General features: G+C 49.1%; 2 protein-coding genes across 2 annotated transcripts; one reads left to right on the top strand and one right to left on the bottom strand.

Moving 5' to 3' along the window:
* The first annotated feature begins 17,142 nt into the window (after positions 1 to 17,142).
* LOC121581692 (serine/threonine-protein kinase pim-3-like) lies at positions 17,143 to 19,187 on the top strand. Its single transcript, XM_041897172.2, has 5 exons — positions 17,143 to 17,214; positions 17,615 to 17,830; positions 18,214 to 18,370; positions 18,624 to 18,833; positions 19,069 to 19,187. Exons 1-5 carry the CDS (start codon positions 17,143 to 17,145, stop codon positions 19,185 to 19,187), a joined length of 774 nt encoding a protein of 257 aa, XP_041753106.1.
* Positions 19,188 to 19,922: 735 nt separating this feature from the next.
* On the bottom strand, positions 19,923 to 22,381 carry LOC121581477 (actin-related protein 2/3 complex subunit 5-like). Its single transcript, XM_041896972.2, has 4 exons — positions 22,107 to 22,381; positions 21,286 to 21,358; positions 20,928 to 21,104; positions 19,923 to 20,612 (listed from the first exon to the last, which is right to left on the bottom strand). The coding sequence occupies exons 1-4, from the start codon at positions 22,244 to 22,246 to the stop codon at positions 20,550 to 20,552; spliced, it is 453 nt and encodes a 150-aa protein (XP_041752906.1). The 5' UTR covers positions 22,247 to 22,381; the 3' UTR covers positions 19,923 to 20,549.
* Between the last annotated feature and the right edge of the window lie 699 nt (positions 22,382 to 23,080).

Raw genomic sequence — 23,080 nt, 5'->3', positions numbered from 1 at the left:
CCTTCCTTCCTTCCTTCCTTCCTTCCTTCCTTCCTTCCTTCCTTCCTTCCTTCCATCCATCCATCCATCCATCCATCCATCCGAGGACAACATGATCCTACCCACCTGTTATTGCTGTAGAGTTTAAGGGTCTCGATGTGAGGGCCATACATGTGAAACCAGAAAGTCAGACAGTACCCCCTGCTGTCCGGCTGCAGTATCTCACACAACAGCATGGATCTGTCTCCCCATTGGCCCACAGAACTGTCCACATATACTGTAGTTAGTAACCTGGGGGGACACAAGACAGGCTCAATTGACACTACACGTAACACAAAAACATTTCGAAATGTTTTGAAACTGAGGCTGTCATATCTCAACATTCCCAATAAGAACGCTAATTTTCATTCTCCATTTGAAAACATTTTGCTACGTTTTGCCCTACTGAACATGACCCATGCTCACCCAGGGAGGAGTTGCTGTTGTGGTCCACACTGGGCCCAGTATTGGGGTTCGGGGAGGCCCCTCGGCCCCTCAGCCAGTCCCCCTCATCCACCCCTGTGTGAATGGGGATACAGACTACAGGGTTACCCTTTGAAGGGGCCATTTTTACATTAGATTCCAGATAGGTTTGATGCAGCAATGGATATTTTGTAACGCAACAAGACAAAGATCTGTGACATAGAAAATATATTCTACAAAACATATATTGTATTGTATAATCCGGATTATTAACAGTGTGTGTTGGGCTGAAGGAGGATGGGAATGGAAACTAAAACCATTGTGTTTTTACGTATAGCCTTCATCAGTGTGTTTGGCCTAGGATGGCGTCCCACAGTGTCGAGCCAGGGACTCACCCTGTAATCTTCTCCGACCAGTTGCAGCGTTGCCTGGGTAAACCTCCACAGGTCGTTGCCTGGGAAAACCTCCTGGTCCCCTGAGTGGGACAGCAGCAGGGCCTGGTCCCCTTTCTCATTCCACTGGCACAGTGTCCAAATGCCCTTCCCGGACATGTGGTACCACAGCTGCAGACACAACCCTTTACCTGCACCACACACACACACACACACACACACACACACACACACACACACACACACACACACACGAAATAAAGTCATATTCAGTATTCTAATGGGTTCTGCTCAAAAGCAGTGCACTATATGTGAAATACTAGGGTATCGTAGCCTCTGTCATCTGTCGTTGATGGCTGCCAATCTGATTGCATTCCAATTCTCTCAAACTAAGTTTGCACTTCTCCCCACGCATTGAATACCATTGAGGTAAGCATGGGTTTACACCAACCTTCCGCCAGTCCTTTATAGCTTCAAAGATAACCTGTCAATCAGGAAACACAATGTCGTAGTCTTAGTGAGTCTATCTATTGTCTGTGTCTGATCATACAGTATGTACAGGGACCATCCATGCTGGATAACAGTAGGTAAGTGGACAACTAGATGAGATATAATACAGTGTCAGCTGTGTCCTCAGCTGTCCCAAGAGCAGTGAGACAGTTGTGTGTGCATGCGTGGCCTACTGAAGGATTGCTCTGTACAAGCCGACTGCATACTGCACATCAGCGTTCACTGAGGTCAAATGACTGTTTGCACAAAACGTTTGGCCAAATTCAATATCTTTAAATTCATTCTCTGTTAACGACACTTCCTGTATTTTTTTGTCCCAATGAAGATACAACTGATGGGGCAGTTTCAATAGGCATGATAACTCTGACATCAGACCCTCAGGACGCCAAGGGAGATCAAGACAGATCAAATGGTGCATACGTCCTATTGTCACAGTTGAACAGACATGATGATGTCATGAGCCCTCTCACTCCACCGGGTTACCACCTTAATTTGTTTCCACTATCTTCCACTCTGCTCACCTCCCTCTCTCTACTCAGCCTAACTAGCTCCACCTGTCCCTGCTCTGCTCGGCTCTAATTACTCTGCCAGCTGCGCTGCATTACCCACTAACCTCTCCCAGTATTTAAGGCCCTGTCTTTCAGCTCTCCGGTGTCAGATCGTCTGCAAAGCTCACACCCGGAACCTGTTTGCTCGCGCTTCTGGCTCACCCTGGTTTTGTGACCCCCGGACCTGCCTGTTTTTTGGATACTCTTCTGCCTCAGGAGATCCAGACCTGCTTCTGCCATTACGACTCCTGACTACTCTTCAATCCCGGTAACTCTGACCAGCCTTCTGCCTTGCTACTACGTATTTTGGATTTCCCTTGAACTGTACTGCTGCCTGGTTTCATTCCGCCCTGTTGTGTCTGTGTCTCCCCCCAGGACTTCTGGACCACCCACCACCGGCTTCATAGGATGCATCGCTGCCACTGGGGGGCACAGACCCAGCGCATTGGACGGGATCCCTGTTACCCCTGGAGCCTTCATTCACTCCCCTACTTCCCTTTTCCCTTAAGTTTAATAAACTTTCTGGTGTGACGCAATTGTGGTCCTCTGGTCGTCTGTCTGAATCGTGACAGTACGATCTGACCATTATGGACTCAGCGCACACTTTCCCCGACATGGAAACCGATGAGCATGAGCAGCAGTTCCAGCAGCAGCAACAACAACTCGCCATGATCATTCAACTCCTCACCAACCTTACCCCAGCCAGTCTGCCCACCAGCCCAGCCCCCGAGTTACCTGCCCCGGTCATTGCAGCCGCTGCTCCGGCACCCAAGATTCGAAACCCCGAGCGGTTCAACGGCGATTCAACCCAGGTCCGGCCATTCCTGACTAGCTGCCGACTTCAGTTCTCCTTGCAGCCAAGGACCTTCGCCACGGAGGGGGCTAAAGTTGGGTATGCCATCACTCACCTGACGGGCCGAGCTCGACTCTGGGGAACAGCAGAGTTCGAACGTCAAACCCCCGCATGTGCAACCTTCGACCTGTTTGCTGAGGAGATGCTGAAGGTGTTTGACCTGGATTCACCCACCGCAGAGGCGTCTCGTGAACTGTTCAGTATTCGACAAGGCAGACGTACAGTCGCAGACCATTCCATCGACTTCCGAACCCTGGCTAGACGAAGTTCTTGGAACACACCATCGTTGGTGGACGCGTTCTTCCATAGTTTGGCTGACTATATCAAGGACGCAGTTGGTCTCCCATGAACTGCCTTCCACTCTTGATGAAGCCATCGCACTGACTGTCAGGATCGACAGAAGGATACAGACCCGTCGTCGTGAGAGGGGGCGCCAAGGTCCACCTACTACCGGCATTCGGAGAGATCCGACTGGGCTCCTGTCATCTACTGCCACTCACCCAGGTCAGCTTGATCAGTCTGAGCCTATGGAGATTGGGCGAGCCTCCCTCACTCCTGCAGAGCGCCAGCGCCGCTTCACCTCAAACCTCTGCCTCTATTGTGGAGGTGATGGACATCGTGTGGTAACCTGCCCTTTAAAGGGCCGAAGCTCACCGGGCGTAGGGGGAGTCCGGTTGAGTTCAATGACCATCCAGTCCTCCGACCGCAAAACCCCTGCTGCAAGTTCACCTCCGCCTCTCTGACTCAACTCACACCCTGGCTGCTCTGGTGGATTCTGGCGCCGAAGCCAACATAATGGACATCAAGCTGGCACGCCAACTGGGACTGGAGAACCTCCGTTTGACACCTCCTATTCCTGCCCGGGCACTGGACGGACACTTACTCGGATCGGTCACTCATGTCACGGCCCCGGTCTCGATGGGTCTGTCCGGAAACCATCAAGAAACTATCCAGTTTCACCTGCTCCCCTCTCCAGGCCAACCCTCATCCTGGGTTACCCATGGCTCCGCCCGGCACAACCCTCAGCTCGACTGGGTGACCGGGGTGATCAGGGAGTGGGGAGAGGACTGCCACCGAACCTGCCTGCTTGCTGCCGCACTACCCCCTCGGCCAGTACCTACTAACTCCGCTCCTGACCTCTCCAATGTCCCAGAATGCTACCATGGTCTCAGAGAGGTGTTTAACAAAGCAAGAGCCACATCTCTGCCCCCCTCACCGACCGTACGACTGTGCCATCGACCTCCTCCCTGGAACAGCTCCTCCAAGGGGTCGTCTTTATTCGTTGTCTGCTCCTGAAAGAAAGTCCATGGAGGACTACATCAATGGCTCTCTGTCCGCAGGATTAATCCGTTCATCTTCATCTCCTGCTGGTGCTGGCTTCTTCTTTGTGGGGAAGAAGGACGGATCCCTTCGCCCCCTGCATCGACTACAGGGGACTCAACGACATCACAGTGAAGAACCGTTACCTCTGCCTCTGCTCACCTCTGCTTTTGAGTTGCTCCAGGGAGCCACTGTTTTTACCAAGTTGGATCTCAGAAACGCTTACCACCTAGTGCGGATCCGGGAGGGAGATGAATGGAAAACCGCATTCAATACACCAACAGGCCACTACGAGTATCTGGTTATGCCTTTTGGCCTCACCAATGCTCCTGCTGTGTTCCAGGCTCCTAGTGAATGATGTACTGCGGGACATGTTAAACAAGTTTGTCTTCGTTTACCTGGATGACATCTTAATTTACTCCAGAAACCTGTCTGAACACACCCGCCATGTCCAGCAAGTCCTTCATCGTCTTCTGGAGAATTCCCTCTACGCCAAGGCAGAGAAATGTGAGTTTCACGTCAAGACAGTGGCCTTCCTGGGGTACATAGTGGCAGAAGGAAGTATCCAAATGGATCCTGCCAAAGTATCAGCAGTCACTTCATGGCCAGTTCCGGAGAACAGAAAGAAGCTGCAACAGTTTCTGGGGTTTGCTAACTTCTATAGGAAGTTTATCCGGGGAACTACAGTACCGTTGCTGCCCCTCTCACTGCTCTAACCAGCACCAAGCAACCCTTCACCTGGACCCCAGCAGCCGACAAAGCCTTCAGTACCCTCAAGGTGAGGTTCACCTCCGCTCCCATCCTCCAGATGCCTGATGTGGACCGGCAATTCATTGTGGGAGGTGGACGCCTCTGGATGTGGGAGTTGGTGCTGTGATTTCTCAGTGGGCTGCGGAGGATAGGAAGCTCCATCCCTGTGCCTTTTCTCACGTCGGTTGTCCCCCTCTGAGTGCAATTACGACATAGGGAACCGTGAGCTGCTGGCTGTGAAGCTTGCCTTGGAGGAGTGGCGTCACTGGCTGGAGGGGTCCACCATTCCATTTCTCGTTTGGACCGATCATAAGAACTTGGAGTACATCCGCACGGCCAAACGGTTGAACTCCAGGCAGTCCCGCTGGGCCCTGTTCTTCACCAGGTTTAATTTCACTCTGTCATACCGGCCTGGATCACGCAACACCAAGCCAGACGCCCTCTCCCGTCAATTCCAGAAGGATGACACCCCCTCCAAGGACCCTGTGTCGATTCTGCCAAGTCCCTGCATCGTTGCAGCTCTGACCTGGGCTGTTGAGGAACAGGTGCTGGAGGCTCTCCGTAACCAGCCAGGTCCCAGCACTTGCCCAGCTGACCGCCTTTTTGTCCCCGAAGACCTGAGGTCCCAGGTCATTCAGTGGGGACATGACTCCCGCCTAGCTTGTCACCCTGGCTCCACCCGCACTTACAACCTGCTCGCCCAGAGGTTCTGGTGGCCCTCTCTGAGGAAGGATGTACGGGAATTCGTCCAAGCCTGCCCCATCTGCAACCAACACAAGTCGTCCTGCCAGCCCCCAGCCGGATTGCTGCAGCCCCTGCCTGTGCCCAGACGTCCCTGGTCTCACATCGCCCTTGACTTTGTCACGGGGCTGCCCCCCTTCAAGTGGCATGACCGTCATTCTCACCATCGTTGACCGTTTCAGCAAGATGGCACACTTCATTCCCCTCCCCAAGCTCCCAACCGCCAAGGAGACCGCCCAGGTGGTCCTGGAACACGTCTTCCGGATCCACGGACTGCCAAGGGATGTTGTTTCTGACCGTGGTCCACAATTCTCCTCCGCTTTTTGGAAGGAGTTCTGTCACCTGCTGGGAGCCACAGTCAGTCTGACTTCCGGATTCCATCCCCAATCCAATGGGCAGTCAGAGCGGGCTAATCAGGAGCTCGAGAAGGCACTGCGATGCATGACTTCACGCAACCCCCACTCCTGGTCGCAGCAATTGACATGGGTGGAGTACGCACACAATTCTCTGACCTGCTCTGCCATCGGTATGTCCCCTTTCCAATGTGTTTATGGATACCAGCCTCCTCTATTTGCCAGCCAGGAGGAGGAGGTTACTTGCCCATCTGCACTTGCTTTTGCCCGTCGATGTCGCCGCACCTGGTCACAAGCCCGAGCCACACTCCTCAGGTCCGTTGCCAGCTACACTACCGGGGCCAACCGTCGGAGAATTCCTGCTCCCACCTACCATGTTGGTCAAAGGGGTGTGGTTGTCATCGAAGAACCTGCCACTCAGGGTGGAGTCGCAGAAGCTGGCACCTCGGTTCATTGGCCCATTCCCTATCATAAGAGTGATTAGCCCAACTGCTGTCCGGCTCCAACTGCCTAATTCCCTGAGGGTGCACCCCACTTTCCATGTGTCTAAGATTAAGCCCATCCATGAGAGTCCGCTGGTCCCTGCTGCGCCTGGTCCTCCTCCTCCACGGCTCGTCGATGGTGGTCTGGTTTACACCGTCCGCCGCCTGCTTCGGGTCCAGACGGAGGGGTAGGGGTCTCCAGTACCTCATTGACTGGGAGGGCTATGGACCTGAGGAAAGGACCTGGGTGCCAGCTAGTCGGATTGTGGATAGGACTCTCATCACCGCTTTCCACCAACGGCATCCGGATCAACCTGCAATCCGTAGGGGCCGCCCCAGAGGGGTCCCTAACCGTCCGGCCCGCTCGGCTTCCTGTCCTGTGCCTGATCCTGTCTCGGGACCTGTCCCATCTCCCCGACCACGGCCCTCCGGCTTCCTCCGAGGATGAGGACGTTCACTCGGACCGTTCGGAGGAGTTCTAGCCCTCCTCCGGCTCCCCTCCTCCCGCCCGGCGTGGTGTTGCTCTTGGGACTTCTGGGGCCGTCCCTTGGGGGTTCTGTCATGAGCCCTCTCACTCCACCGGGTTACCACCTTAATTTGTTTCCACTATCTTCCACTCTGCTCACCTCCCTCTCTCTACTCAGCCTAACTAGCTCCACCTGTCCCTGCTCTGCTCGGCTCTAATTACTCTGCCAGCTGCGCTGCATTACCCACTAACCTCTCCCAGTATTTAAGGCCCTGTCTTTCAGCTCTCCGGTGTCAGATCGTCTGCAAAGCTCACACCCGGAACCTGTTTGCTCGCGCTTCTGGCTCACCCTGGTTTTGTGACCCCGGACCTGCCTGTTTTTTGGATACTCTTCTGCCTCAGGAGATCCAGACCTGCTTCTGCCATTACGACTCCTGACTACTCTTCAATCCCGGTAACTCTGACCAGCCTTCTGCCTTGCTACTACGTATTTTGGATTTCCCTTGAACTGTACTGCTGCCTGGTTTCATTCCGCCCTGTTGTGTCTGTGTCTCCCCCCCCCCAGGACTTCTGGACCACCCACCACCGGCTTCATAGGACGCATCGCTGCCACTGGGGGGGGCACAGACCCAGCGCATTGGACGGGATCCCTGTTACCCCTGGAGCCTTCATTCACTCCCTACTTCCCTTTTCCCTTAAGTTTAATAAACTTTCTGGTGTGACGCAATTGTGGTCCTCTGGTCGTCTGTCTGAATCGTGACAGATGATGATGATTATGATTATGAGGATAATGATGATAATGGAGGATGATGATGATAATGATGATGATTATTGTTATTGTTCTTCTCAAAGTCACAGGTGTCCTTCTCAAAGTCACGGGTGTCCTTCTCAAAGTCACAGGTGTTTCTCAAAGTCACAGGTATCCTTCTCAAAGTCACAGATGTCCTTCTCAAAGTCACAGGTGTCCTTCTCAAAGTCACAGGTGTTTCTCAAAGTCACAGGTGTCCTTCTCAAAGTCACAGGTGTACTTCTCAAAGTCACAGGTGAGGAGCTGAGACCCTGCAGGTATGTCTCCCCCCCCCACAGCTCTCAAAGCTGATATCATCCAGCATGATGTCCTGAGCTCCAACGGAAGAGGGTTCCACAGAAAACTCAAGCTAAGGGAAGAGAGAGTCAGTGTGCATGCACAAGTGCATGTGTGTGTTTGCGTGCGCATGTATGTCTGTGTGTGTGCTTGTGTGTGCACATGCGTGCTTGTGTGTGAGTTTGTGATGCCAACCTTGAAACCTGGTTGATTACCGATGAAGGCCGTAGCATTGTCCCATCCTTTAGTCTGTGGTTTGTAGATCCTCAGTAGCTCTGTGGTGTTTCTGATCATCTTCAGATACAGCAGAGCCAATGCAGACATCTCGTCATAGAGGTGGTACCAGAAGCTGAAAATCCTTAGTACAACAGCTACTGTAGCGACCTCAACAAGAGGTTTGGACCTCTTGGACTAATGGCTAAGGTGTAATGGCTAAAGTGTAATGGCTAAGGTGTTATGACTAAGGTGTAATGGCTAAAGTGTAATGCTAAGGTGTAATGACTAAGGTGTTATGACTAAGGTGTAATGGCTAAAGTGTAATGCTAAGGTGTAATGGCTAAGGTGTAATGGCTAAGGTGTAATGGCTAAGGTGTAATGGCTAAGGTGTAATGGCTAAAGTGAAATGCTAAGGTGTAATGGCTAAGGTGTTATGACTAAGGTGTAATGGCTAAAGTGTAATGCTAAGGTGTAATGGCTAAGGTGTAATGGCTAAGGTGTAATGGCTAAAGTGTAATGCTAAGGTGTAATGGCTAAGGTGTTATGACTAAGGTGTAATGGCTAAGGTGTAATGGCTAAAGTGTAATGCTAAGGTGTAATGGCTAAGGTGTAATGGCTAAAGTGTTATGCTAAGGTGTAATGACTAAGGTGTAATGGCTAAAGTGTAATGCTAAGGTGTAATGGCTAAGGTGTAATGGCTAAAGTGTTATGCTAAGGTGTAATGGCTAAGGCCAAATTCGCTGCAGTATGGTTTGTGAAGGAGCCCGCTTGCAAATTCAAAACTCGATTTTAATATCATAGTAAAATAAGCTCTAGCTACCACATAGAAAAACATTAGTTTCAATACACCATCATCCACTAGTTAAAGACTTTTAAGAAGACTCAAAACAAATTTGTTACCCAATGATTAAAACATCGGCGCCATAAATCAAAGGGAAACACTGACTAGTGTGGAATTCCTCCTTAACTTATATGGCATCCCAAAGCCATTGGCTTGTCAACAGAATGCTCCAACACGGCCAGTGAATCATAGTGTGTTTCTGAGTCTCCTTCCACATGCATAACGTAACCTGTGACATATTAACACACACATCAACTAGGCAGCACAGATTATAGACATACTGTACTGTGTGTGTGTGTGTGTGTGTGTGTGTGTGTTTATTGAGACAGCTACCGCATGGTGATCCTGTGGTGTGGTCCAGGTGTCAGGCTGATGTTGGCCGTCTCCAGCGGTAGAATCCCACACTGCTGTCGTTCCAGCCACAGGAGTGGCGCTAAAAATCACACAACCCTTTTTTTAAATTTATTTTTGCTTTGCTACGGTGTACCCTAATTAATATTACCTGGCCAACAGCCTGAGGTGAGCTAGAGAAACACTGAGACTAAAACCAACGGGATAGAAAGTGTTTAATTATTTTTTTATGAAGGGAGAAACAACTGGTTCCCTCAGCATCTGTCGGCCATTTGAAAAGAGAAGATGAGTTGAACAGAGAGAACAGAATGACAGCTTTATAAAGCTGAGAGACTAGTATGCAAGGAAGATTAAGAGGGAGATTGACGCACCACAGAACTCTTCATCTGACCCATCCTCACAGTCCTCTTTGAAATCACAGACAACATCCCCGGGGACACATCGCTGTCGCACACAAGAAGTCTCCCTCAGGACAACAGGAAACTTGTCACGCTCTGGCTCCGGGACTGTGTATTTTGAGCCAGGGTGTGTTCATTTGGTTGTGTTGTATTTGGTTGTGTTTCATTGTTTGGTCGTGTGACTCCCAATCAGTGGTAACGAGTGTCAGCTGTCGGCTCGTTATCTCTGATTGGGAGCCATATTTAAACTGTCAGTGTTCACCTTAGTGTTGTGGGTTTTTGTTCATTTCGGTTCGTGTTAAACCGTAGACGTCACGTTATCGTTTATTGTTTTGATCGTGTGATCTGTATAAATAAAGGATATGTTCACTTTCAACGCTGCGCCTTGGTCATCTCTAACCAACGATCGTGACAGAAAAACCCACCAAGATGGGACCAAGCAGCGTGTCCAGGAGCCATCGCCAGGGAGATCCCTCACAGATCTCCTTCGCCTCCTGGACTGGGTCAAGCCGAGTGAGGAAGAGAAGGGCTTGACATTATGGCAGAAGGGCGAGAGGCTGGCGAGGGACATGGAGACCTGGTCCACGGGTAGGAGAGACGCCCCGAAAATTTTTAGGGGGGGGCTCACGACGTCGGACCAGCAGGAGGCCGCGATAGAGCGGCCCAGTGGGTTGCCGGAGAAGGCCGCCGGGTTACGGGGGCCACTGGTCGAAGAGGGGATGGAGGAAGTAGAGGCACGGCGAGAGGTACTGGCGTGTGTTGCCAGTCCGGTCCGGCCCGTTCCAGATCCCGGTGTAGGACCAGTGGTGGGTGTCCCCAGTACAGTCCGGCCCATCCAAGCTTCCCGCACCAAGCCAGTGGTGTGCGTCGTCAGTCCGGCACGGCCCGTGCCTGCTCTCCGCATCAAGCCTGTGGTGCGTCTCGTCAGCCCGGCTCTGCCCGTTCCTGCTCTCCGCACCAGGTCTGTGGTGCACGTCGCCAGCCCAGTCCGGCCCATTCCTGCCACTGCATCCAAGTCAAGGGTGCGAGTCGTCAGCCGGATTCAGCCCATTCCTGCTACTCGCAACAAGCCAAGGGTGCGAGTCGTCAGCCGGATTCAGCCCATTCCTGCTACTCGCACCAAGCCAAGGGTGCGAAGTCGTCAGCCGGATTCAGCCCATTCCTGCTACTCGCACCAAGCCAAGGGGTGCGAGTCATCAGCCGGATTCAGCCCATTCCTGCTACTCGCACCAAGCCAAGGGTGCGAGTCGTCAGCCGGATTCAGCCCATTCCTGCTACTCGCACCAAGCCAGGGATGCGAGTCTTCAGCCTGGTGAGGCCTGTTCCGGCTCCACGCACCATGCAAAGGGTGCGTATCGTCTGCCAGGTCCGGTCCATTCCTGCCTCACGCGCCAAGCCAGGGGTGCGCGTCGGCAGTCCTGATCCAGCTAACTGGGTCAGATCGGACTGGGGGCACTACGGGGGGATTGTAGTAGGGTGGTGGTCAAGCCCGGAGCCGGAGCCGCCTCCGAGGAGCAATACCCACCCAGCCCTTCCCTATTTGGGGTGTAGGCGCGGTCGGAGTCCGCGCCTTTAGGGGGGGGTACTGTCACGCTCTGGCTCCGGGACTGTGTATTTTGAGCCAGGGTGTGTTCATTTGGTTGTGTTGTATTTGGTTGTGTTTCATTGTTTGGTCGTGTGACTCCCAATCAGTGGTAACGAGTGTCAGCTGTCGGCTCGTTATCTCTGATTGGGAGCCATATTTAAACTGTCAGTGTTCACCTTAGTGTTGTGGGTTTTTGTTCATTTCGGTTCGTGTTAAACCGTAGACGTCACGTTATCGTTTATTGTTTTGATCGTGTGATCTGTATAAATAAAGGATATGTTCACTTTCAACGCTGCGCCTTGGTCATCTCTAACCAACGATCGTGACAAAACTAGGACCAAAGAAACTGAAAAAGAGTGGACTTCCTGGATTGATCATAGTATTTCAATGACAACATTACTTTAGTGTGATTAGAATTCAATAGGAAGTGTGTCTACTCTCTACTTTAAATGATTATAAGTGACAAATGAGAAAGAAATGTTTTGAAGTATGGTATTGGCCCTGAACCCTATCACTCTGTCTGTCTGGCAAAGCACAGCTGAGCTCTGAACTAAATAACCTAGAGAGAGAGTTATATACTGTATTTCTTCTCCTTGATCCCTCACTGTGTTCCCATCTCTGCCAGAGGCTTTCCTAGAGAGGGTGAGATGGGAACGGAGGCGGTGGGGAAAGTCAACAGAGCGCTTGTAACCAACTGACCTAGTTGTCAGCGTTGAGAGTGGGGACAGTACACCAATGTTCAATGTCAAACAACTGTACAGTTAGCTATCAGTGTAATGGTGACAGTTTAATTTGAGGTCTCATGCAGACAAGAATACCCATGATGCAATGCATTCACCCATTTTGACCTACACTGTAAAAAACAACAACAAAGGAAACTGTAAAGTTTACAGTAATGTACTGTTAAACCAAAGTTTCTTTGGAATTTACGGTACCATACTGTACTTTTTTTACTGTAACTTACAGGTTACTGGCTGCCAGGAAGTTACTGTAAAAACGATAGGATTTTCTTTACAGTATACATATCATCTTGCAGCTAGCCTAGCAGCTTATAGATACAGAATGTAACAAACAGTTATTTCCATACTAAAGCTAGGCAACTCTTCACACTATGGACGCATACACTGGAAAGCCGGGGATAAGATACTGTGTGTATTGTAGATTAGTCTACTGATCATTAATATTCTACACTGAGTACACAAAACATTAAGAACACCTGCTCTTTCCATGACATAAACTGACCAGGTGAAATCTATGATCCCTTACTGATGTCACTTGTTAAATCCACTTCAATCAGTGTTGATGAAGGTAAGGAGACAGGTTAAAGAAGGATTTTTAAGCCTTGAGACAATTGAGACATGGATTGTGTATGTGTGCCATTCAGAGGGTGAATGGGCAAGACAAAAGATTGTAGTGCCTTTGAACGGGGTATGGTAGTAGGTGCCAGGCGCACCAGTTTGTGTCAAGAACTGCACCGCTGCTGGGTTTTTCACGCTAAACAGTTTCCCGTGTGTATCAAGAATGGTCAACCACCCAAAGGACATCCAGCCAAATTGACACAACTGTGGGAAGCATTAGAGTCAGTGTAAGGGTTGGGGTGAGGTGTGACCCAGGTGCGGTGCAGGATATACAGTAGGCATTAGGCAGAGATGGTGAAACAAGGATCTTTACTGGTGGTCCCGAAGCCAAAATACAAAATAACGGACTTATCACGATAAAAGAAAGTTGGAGCAAATAATCTCCAAAAACCGTCTGACAGCCAAAATACGAAATACTACCAAGACTGAAACAAATAACGAAACAGGGAGAACATTTCTCAAGTACCTGCACATAGATCTCTGATCAGACACTGAGTAGTACTGCTGCACATAGAGAAACTAGCAGAGAAAACTGAGCAAGGGAACACAGGGAAGTGAGGGCATAAATACACAGGTGAACCGATAGACACAGGTGACACCAATAGGATGATGATTAGTCCCGACTTTGAGTGAGGAGGTGCCTAAGATTGTCGGAGGATGACACCTAGTGGGTCGCTCCGGAACTGCGACCCCCTCCTGTAACAGTGCCCCCCCCGACGAACAGCCCCAGCCATTCACCTCGGCGCCTCATCAGCCCTGGGTCCAGAATGTCCCTCCTGGGCACCCAGGACCGCTCCTCTGGCCCATAACCCTCCCAGTCCACCAGTCCACAGCTTCCTGGACTCCACGTGAAGGGGAAGATCCTGCGTGGAGAGCCACACCGTCTGTCCTGGGCGAAAGACCGGGGCCGGGCAACATCTGCTGTTGGCCTAATGTTGAGACCTGACCGGGGCCCGCTTAAGCACCGCCCATACCTGCCTCCAGGTGAGGCGACAGCGACTGATGTGGGCCTGGACCGATGGGACCGCTGCCTCCTCCTCTTGCTCTGGGAATAGGGGGGGTTGAACAAGCGCGCCGCCCCCAGCAGCATAGCATCCTCCTGAGGCGTCTCCTCTCTGAATCGGCGGAAAGCCTCTGGGTTGATAGGGGGACGCAGGGGCGCCTTGCGTCATCCCTCTCTCTTGTGGCCTCTCACGGCACCGATTGTCTACCCGCACCGAGAGTTTGACGAGGCCGTCCAGTCTCTCAGGCAGCTCCCTGAAGGAGAGTTTGTCCTTCATCCCCTCCGATAGCCCCTGGGCGACCAAGGACGACCAGGGCGGCTTCCTCCCATCCTGACTCTCGACGGAGTAGTCCGCCACCGAACGGTGACCCTGCCGACAGGCCGTGAGCCGCCTCCTGGCCTTGTGCCCCAACACCACCCGAGAGGTGTCGAACACCTTGCATAGCTCCCGGGTGAATTGGTCGGAGTCGGAGCACGCCGGAATTTGGCTCTCCCACTTCACGGTAGCCCAGGAAAGGGGCCGACCCATCAACAGAGTGATGATGTAGGCCACCCGGCCCTGCTCCGTCGGGAAGGAGGAGGGTTGTAGGCTGAATACCAGGGAACACTGGGTGAGGACTTCCCTGCAGCGCTCTGGACGTCTGTCATACCTCTCTGGAGGTGGTAGGCGGGGTTCCCGCGATGCCGCAGGCGAGACTGGAGACGCCGCTGCCGGGGCTGGTCAGGTGTCCACCCGGCTCTGCACGGCGATCGTCAGTTGGCGGAGCTTCTCAGTGATCTGCTGCAGGCTGCGGTCGTGTTGGTTCAGCATAGCTCCCTGTGTTGCCAATGCGCTCCGATACTGTGCTGCCTCCGCTGGGTCCATATTGGCTCAGTTTTCTGTAAGGGTTGGGGTGAGGTGTGACCCAGGTACGGTGCAGGATAAACAGTAGGCAGTAGGCAGAGATGGTGAAACAAGGATCTTTACTGGTAGTCCCGAAACCAAAATACAAAATAACGGACTTATCACCATAAAAGAAAGGCGGAGCAAATAAGTCTCCAAAAACCGGCTGACAGGCAAAATACAAAATACTACCTAAGACTGAAACAAATAACGAAACAGGGAGAACACTTCTCAAGTACCTGTACATACAGTGGGGGAAAAAAGTATTTAGTCAGCCACCAATTGTGCAAGTTCTCCCACTTAAAAAGATGAGAGAGGCCTGTAATTTTCATCATAGGTACACGTCAACTATGACAGACAAATTGAGAATTTTCTTTCCAGAAAATCACATTGTAGGATTTTTTATACATTTATTTGCAAATTATGGTGGAAAATAAGTATTTGGTCACCTACAAACAAGCAAGGTTTCTGGCTCTCACAGACCTGTAACTTCTTCTTTAAGAGGCACCTCTGTCCTCCACTCGTTACCTGTATTAATGGCACCTGTTTGAACTTGTTATCAGTATAAAAGACAGTCACACTCCAAACTCCACTATGGCCAAGACCAAAGAGCTGTCAAAGGACACCAGAAACAAAATTGTAGACCTGCACCAGGCTGGGAAGACTGAATCTGCAATAGGTAAGCAGCTTGGTTTGAAGAAATCAACTGTGGGAGCAATTATTAGGAAATGGAAGACATACAAGACCACTGATAATCTCCCTCGATCTGGGGCTCCACGCAAGATCTCACCCCGTGGGGTCAAAATGATCACAAAATCCCAGAACCACATGGGGGGACCTAGTGAATGACCTGCAGTGAGCTGGGACCAAAGTAACAAAGCCTACCATCAGTAACACACTACACCGCCAGGGACTCAAATCCTGCAGTGCCAGACGTGTCCCCCTGCTTAAGCCAGTACATGTCCAGGCCTGTCTGAAGTTTGCTAGAGTGCATTTGGATGATCCAGAAGAGGATTGGGAGAATGTCATATGGTCAGATGAAACCAAAATATAACTTTTTGGTAAAAACTCAACTCGTCGTGTTTGGAGGACAAAGAATGCTGAGTTGCATCCAAAGAACACGATACCTACTGTGAAGCATGGGGGTGAAAACATCATGCTTTGAGGCTGTTTTTCTGCAAAGGGACCAGGACGACTGATCCGTGTAAAGGAAAGAATGAATGGGGACATGTATCGTGAGATTTTGAGTGAAAACCTCCTTCCATCAGCAAGGGCATTGAAGATGAAACGTGGCTGGGTCTTTCAGCATGACAATGATCCCAAACACACCGCCCGGGCAACGAAGGAGTGGCTTCGTAAGAAGCATTTCAAGGTCCTGGAGTGGCCTAGCCAGTCTCCAGATCTCAACCCCATAGAAAATCTTTGGAGGGAGTTGAAAGTCTGTGTTGCCCAGCGACAGCCCCAAAACATCACTGCTCTAGAGGAGATCTGCATGGAGGAATGGGCCAAAATACCAGCAACAGTGTGTGAAAACCTTGTGAAGACTTACAGAAAACGTTTGACCTGTGTCATTGCCAACAAAGGGTATATAACAAAGTATTGAGAAACTTTTGTTATTGACCAAATACTTATTTTCCACCATAATTTGCAAATAAATTCATTAAAAATCCTACAATGTGATTTTCAGGATTTTTTTTTCTCATTTTGTCTGTCATAGTTGACGTGTACCTATGATGAAAATTACAGGCCTCTCTCATCTTTTTAAGTGGGAGAACTTGCACAATTGGTGGCTGACTAAATACTTTTTTTCCCCCACTGTATAGACTAAGGGCCAGAGCACCAGCTCCACATAGGCAGGCTGTGATTGAGAGAGAAGCTGCTGCCATTAGAGAGAAAGGGAGGATGGGACAGAAAAACATGGAGGAGGAGGAGGAGGACGAGGAGGACGAGGAGGACGAGGAGGACGAAAATGAGAGTGCTGTCCCCTCCGGCTCGGGACTAAAGGGAGGGAGGAGAGGAGAGTTGGTGAACAACATTAAAGGTATAAACACCAGACAGAGGAGAAGAAAGAGGGCCAGAGAGGAGGAGAGCAGTGAGGAGTCTGAGGAGAGGGTGTGGCCCAGGGAGGAGGGGAGAAGGAGTAAGAACAATAGAGCCCCCATTCCAGAGAGACCCATCGTTGTCCACCATCTAACCCGACAAAGGAGAGCCCAGTTGAGGAACCCACTACACAACCCCCCCTCCAATTCTAGAGGACCAGCCTCTTCAGACTCCAGCACGTTTAATCTTGGACCCAACCCCAGTAAGTCCTGACTACACTCAGTATCAATGCAATGGAAGAAGAAGAATTAGCCTGGTCCTAGATGTTTTAGTGCTGTCTTGTCATTAGCCTGACAATGACCACAGGAGTTGGCAAGATGGCACAAACACATCGGGGACCAGGCTAAAGAACTAGTTCTGATATTACATTAACACTATCTATTGAGTTTTATATTTCTCATCTGTGATGATTTGTGCTTTATTTCATGCATAACTTTGTTACAGGCAGCTTTGAGTCTCTCTACACAATGGGGAGCATGCTGGGTAAAGGAGGATGTGGGTCCGTCTATGCCGCCATGCGCAAAAGTGACGGCCAACAGGTGAAGCTTATAACAGTTTGTTATGGAATTCTAATTCTGGTCTTATAGTTGGATAACTGTGTGAGACAATGAATGCAAATGTTGTATTGCTATTTATATTTGCATAACCCAAGAAGTGAAAGCAAACTAATATATTAATTTCTTATCATGTTGCTTTTACACTCAGGTGGCCATAAAGTATGTGACGAGAGGAATGGCCGAGCCATACGTAAAGCTTGTAAGTAACCTGTTTTAGTTTGCACAACTGTAAGGACTCTCAGGGTAAGCATACAGAAAGTCCCCTTTTTTAACCTTCTTATGGCAATCCCCTCTCAACCCTCACCCCACCCTCCTCTCCTACCGTGACTTCTCCCCATTCAACGTCCTCTCCATCTCCTTTTCCCTCCCCTCTCACCTCCAGCCTGGGAGTGCCTTGTCCCTGGAGGTGGCCCTGATGCAGATCATCTCGCGGCCCCCGTCCTGCTGCTACGTGCTGGGCCTGCTGGAATGGTTTGAGGAGGCTGAGCAGTTCATCTTGGTGCTGGAGAGGCCGTATCCCTGCATGGACTTGTTCAACTTCATCGAGGAGCTGGGCGGCCGGGTGGACAAGTGTCTGGCCAGGACCATCATGATACAGGTGAGGGCTCTAGTGAAACCCTGTGTGGCTCAGTAGGTAAAAGTGTGGCACAAGAAATGCCAAGGTTGTGGGTTCAATTCATGCAGGGATCACATTCACCTACTACAATTGTATGGATTTCCTGTACTGTACTCTACTCTCTTGTTGCTACTAAGTCACAAACTAAGTCGCTTTGGATAAGAGTGTTTGTTAAATGGCATATATTCTGATTATGTTATTACAGGTGGTGCTGGCTGTTCTATATTCTGATTATGTTATTACAGGTGGTTCTGGCTGTTCTATATTCTGATTATGTTATTACAGGTGATGCTGGCTGTTCTATATTCGGATTGTGTTATTACAGGTGGTGCTGGCTGTTCTATATTCTGATTATGTTATTACAGGTGGTGCTGGCTGTTCGGCACTGCTGCGTCCGGGGGGTCCTGCACCGAGACATCAAGGCTGAGAACCTGCTGGTGCAGCCAGACAACCTGTGGGTCAAGCTCATCGACTTTGGCTTTGGAGACCTGCTGAGAGAATCGTCCTATAGAGACTACTCAGGTAGGAGACAACAGGGGAATGGCTGGTCGGGGTGTGTTCAGTAGGCACGAAATGCAAGAAAATGCTCTGAAACTGAGTGAAATGGGTAGGTACTATCTGAACTCGTCCAATAAGAAGCGCTTTTGTTACAGTGTGCCCTAATGAACATGACCCAGTTGTAAAGATCTGGAAAATGTTTCAGAAATGTGGATATTATACATTTACAGTAATCACTCTGTAATGTTTCCTCCCTTCTTCCTTCCCTCCCCCTCAGGTACAGAAGAGTACTGTCCTCCAGAGTGGGTGCTGAGTGGTGTGAACCAGGGCCGCCACGCCACCATCTGGTCACTGGGGGTACTGCTCTACGGCCTGGTGTGTGGGCGCCTGCCCTTCAACAAGGAGGCTGATATCAGCGCTGGGCGCCTGCGCTTCAAAAAGGGCCTGACTAAAGGTGTGGGGGGAGACGTGCTGTTGCTATGTACCAGTATGTTATTGGATGTGGTTATGGATATATGAGTGGGTTAAAGGTGAGTACCAGTCTTTTTAGCTAACATTCCACTCCTAGCCACTCCTGACATTTTCCAAAGAGCTTGGGCAAATGATATTATCTAAAAAGACTGGTACTCAGACTAGATTGAAGGTGTTCAAATACAAAAAAAAGATTGAATAGAGACCCAAAGTCAAACTCCCAATCCTATCTTTGTTTCATCATGATACAGAGTGTGAGGAGTTGATCAGCTGGTGTCTGCAGCGGGATCCCACTAAGAGGCCTGTTCTGGAACAGATCCTCCTCCACGACTGGATGGCTGAGGGAGAGGTGACCCAGGGGGAGGGTTGACCCAGGGGGAGGGGTGACCCAGGGGGACGGGTGACCCATGACAAGCTTTAGGAGAGTGGGAGACCTACCACCTGAGTCACCTGTGGCCGCTCGCAAGATTCAAATATGACAACAAAGATCATGGAAGAATTGCAAAAATAACCCTTCGAAACTACCAGCATCTAAATAAAGAATTCCAAGAAAGAATACAAAACACATACTCTGAGTGGAATGTAGTTTTTGAAGTTTGCAGTCGTCTTTGAAATGTACAAAATTGTAAAATGTCAGGAAATTAAAAAAACTCACAATAGTAGGATGTTTGTTTATTATTTCCAGAAAATTCATATACAGTATATAAAAAATAATATCTCAATAAGGCATTTGGTCATTTGATTCAGAATGCTTACACTTCTTCTAAAGTAACACATATTATTTCCTCAATACATCTACAAATGGATTTGTCAAGACATTATATTTTTCTATACTTGTTGTAAATACGTTATTAAAAAGAGGATGCCCTCTGAGACATGTCCAGGAACATGTGATGACATCACTACATTCCAAAGGACTTGTTCCTAGCTTGGTCCCAGATCTGTTAGTGCTGTATATTAATGCCCATTGGGAGTTGGCTATATAGGACAAATAGATCTGGGACACAGGATGTTGGTGGCACCTTAATTGGGGAGGACGGGCTCGTGGTAATGGCTGGAGCGGAGTCAGTGGAATGGTATCAAATACATCAAACACATGATGCCATTCTATTTGATCCGTTCCAGACATTATTATGAGCCGTCCTCCCCTGAGCAGCCTCCACTGATCTGGGACCAGGTTAACTAGTTCAAGCATAATCACACACAAACTGCTCTGCATTAGAGGGAATAAAATCTTACTGTATGGTTCCATCTACCCACCATGATGATACCACAAAATCTATCTCGGAAAATGGCATATTATTATTACATGTCCTCCTTACGACATTAAGATGATGTAAAACTTACGATATGAGTATTTCTCATCTTCTTTGACAAAAAGAGCACAAAATGTTTGACAAACGTTGGATTCTGATCAAATATCATAACGCATTTTAGGACTGAGAAGGGGCCATTTGAGACAGGTCGTCTGGTGTCTGCGAGCTTCCTTCAAGCGTAGAGAGGAAACCAGTTCTGGGACTGTATTTATATAGCGTCTCAGTATAGGAGTGCTGATCTAGGATCAGGTCAACCCTGTCCATGTAATTTATTCATTATTATATAAAAAGCAAAACAGATCCTGGATCAGCACTCTGACTCAGATGCTTTATGAGTACAGGCCCTGGGGGTTTTAGTGCCAGCACATCCCCTGAGTGAGTGGTCCCAGTGGCAGTCAGTCAGGTCCAGTGCAGCTCTACACAGTTTTCCTGGCTGTCAGCACTCTCACGATGGAGCCCACTCCTCCAGCAGAGAGAGCCTAGAACACACACACACACACACACACAGAAACCCCCCCACACACAGTATGAATACAGTGGATACAAATAACAGCAACATAACAGGAATATATGGAATTAACAGTTAATAAAGCGATCTAACAGTAAAGAGTACTTCAGTGTGCACCTCATTATAAAAATCCATGCATGTGCTTCATCAGTCACCAGTCAGGCTTTAGCACGCACACATGCATGCACAGGCACAGGCACACACAAGCGCATGCGCGCACGCACGCACGCACGCACACACACCTTGTAAGTGCTTCCAGCCATACACCAGTAAGGATAAGTCTTACCTTTTCGTGCCACTGCAGCAGGGTAGCACTGCTGTTTTCAGAGGGATTCTCAAAGCCCTTGTAGATGTACTTCATCAGCAGATCAACTCCATTCTTATCCAGAGACTGAACAGCCTTCTCAATGTCACTGCTCTTGAAGGCACTCAGTACTTTAAGCATCAGGGCTTCAGCACGATCCTATAACACACACACACACACACACACACACACACACAGTGTTATTTTAGTATATTCTGCTAAGGAAGTACACACTTTTACATGCCTCAAGCTCAAAGTGTATTTTGAGGAACAAGCCAGTTATTTCACATGGGACCGTTAATGCTCGACATGGATCTATTGTGTTGTAATGAAGGTTCACCTTAACATTTTGGTTTTTGGTGTTGATGGGGGGATTCTTTAGTACAGCCTGCAGAGCTTCCATCAGGTTCCCTGTGCATCACAGTGTTAAGGAAAATAGAGACAGACAGTGTGTGTGTGAGAGAGAGAGAGAGAGAGAGAGAGAGAGAGAGAGAGAGAGAGAGAGAGAGAGAGAGAGAGACAATACAAAGGTTTTATACTAATAATAATAATAATATGCCATTTAGCAGACGCTTTTATCCAAAGCGACTTACAGTCGTGCGTGCATACATTTTTTTGTGTATGGGTGGTCCCGGGGTTCTAACCCACTACCTTGGCGTTACAAGCGCCGTGCTCTACCAGCTGAGCTACAGAGGACCACGGTGAGAGATGAGAGAGCACCATGGTAATGCTTGATTCACCTCTCTTCAAATCATGTTGCTTTTATGTTTTAGAATCTCAATGACTGACTGGTGGAATTCACTTCCTACCCTCCATCAACTTGTCTGAACCGGCTTTGAAACAAATGACTGTCTTCAGGTCATAAACAAAATATTAGGCCTACTACTACCATCACCAAATCTTTACTGAATAGAACAATAAATCTGACTGCAGAACGTATTCTCGTTACATGAAAAAGGAAGATTGTTGGATCAATGGCATGAGAGCACCACGCCCTGACTTTGAGAGACAGGCGCGCAAGCATCGACTTGATCTGCAACATAGTAGCACGATTTGTCAGATTGTCTGAATTGCAACATTATAGCAAAACTGTGTCGGCTTCACGTCATTCCATTAAATGTAACAGTGCACTTTAAAAATCAAATCAGTGTAAAAGGATATTGTCTGATCAGCGAATCCACTTCTGCTTCATCTGGACCGACCTGGCTCTCTCCATTATCCTCATCGTCCACAAATTTGTTCTCGTCGTACTCGTCAACGTCCACCTTCCTGAATTGGTTCGAATCATTATTCTTCGACATTTTGACGAGATATATTCTTGTTTAAAGAACAATTAGGAAGATTACTGCAAGCTGTCTGCGCTGCTTTACAATTTAAAAATGCCTGCCTTCATTTCCTGTCTCGCGCTGACAGCTTTACTTCCGTATAGAGGGCGCTTTCTAGTTGTTGACGTGTGCTGTGCTATACATTTACCGTCTATGGTGATATGTCTAGATAGGGCAGTACTCATAAATAACAGTAGATGGTGGTATGGGTCAAGAAAAAGCTGACTCTGCACAACCAAAGAGGGTAAACTGTGGCAAAGCTTTGGGAGAATCTCAATTGCATTTCCTTGATTGAGTTTTGAGAAGGAGGCGAGGAGAGAGGACGCGAGGAATCAAGGAAATGTAATTTACATTCTCCCCTTGTCAATGAGACTCACAGACTCTCTCTCTCTGTGTGTGTGTGTGTGTTTTGGTTTTACTATCCTTGAGGGGACCAGAAGTGCTCACAAAGATAGTAAACAAGGAAACTTGGGGACATGTCGCTGGTACCCACAAGGAAAAGGTTATTTTAGGCTCAGGTGTTAGGTTTACAATTAGGGTTAGAATTAATGTTAGGTTTAGGGAAAATAGGATTTAGAATGGGAATAAATTGTTTGGTCCCCACAAGGATAATAAAACAAACGTGTGCGTGGAAATACATGTCATCAAAGATGAACGGCATGTGGCAGGAGTAGCCAATGAGAGGGCAGACACGTTTGCGAACAATAGGCACAACTAAATTGTTTTTCTCTAAGCTGCCTGAATGCCACGTGCATCCACTTATATCAGTACATTTGTAACAGCCTAAACAATACGAAACTTCTATTCCAT

The sequence above is a fragment of the Coregonus clupeaformis genome, chromosome 14, assembly GCF_020615455.1.
Source record: "Coregonus clupeaformis isolate EN_2021a chromosome 14, ASM2061545v1, whole genome shotgun sequence".
NCBI lineage: Eukaryota > Metazoa > Chordata > Actinopteri > Salmoniformes > Salmonidae > Coregonus > Coregonus clupeaformis.
The sequence above is the reverse complement of the archived record's forward strand: the minus strand, read 5'-3'. Positions and strand labels throughout refer to the sequence as shown.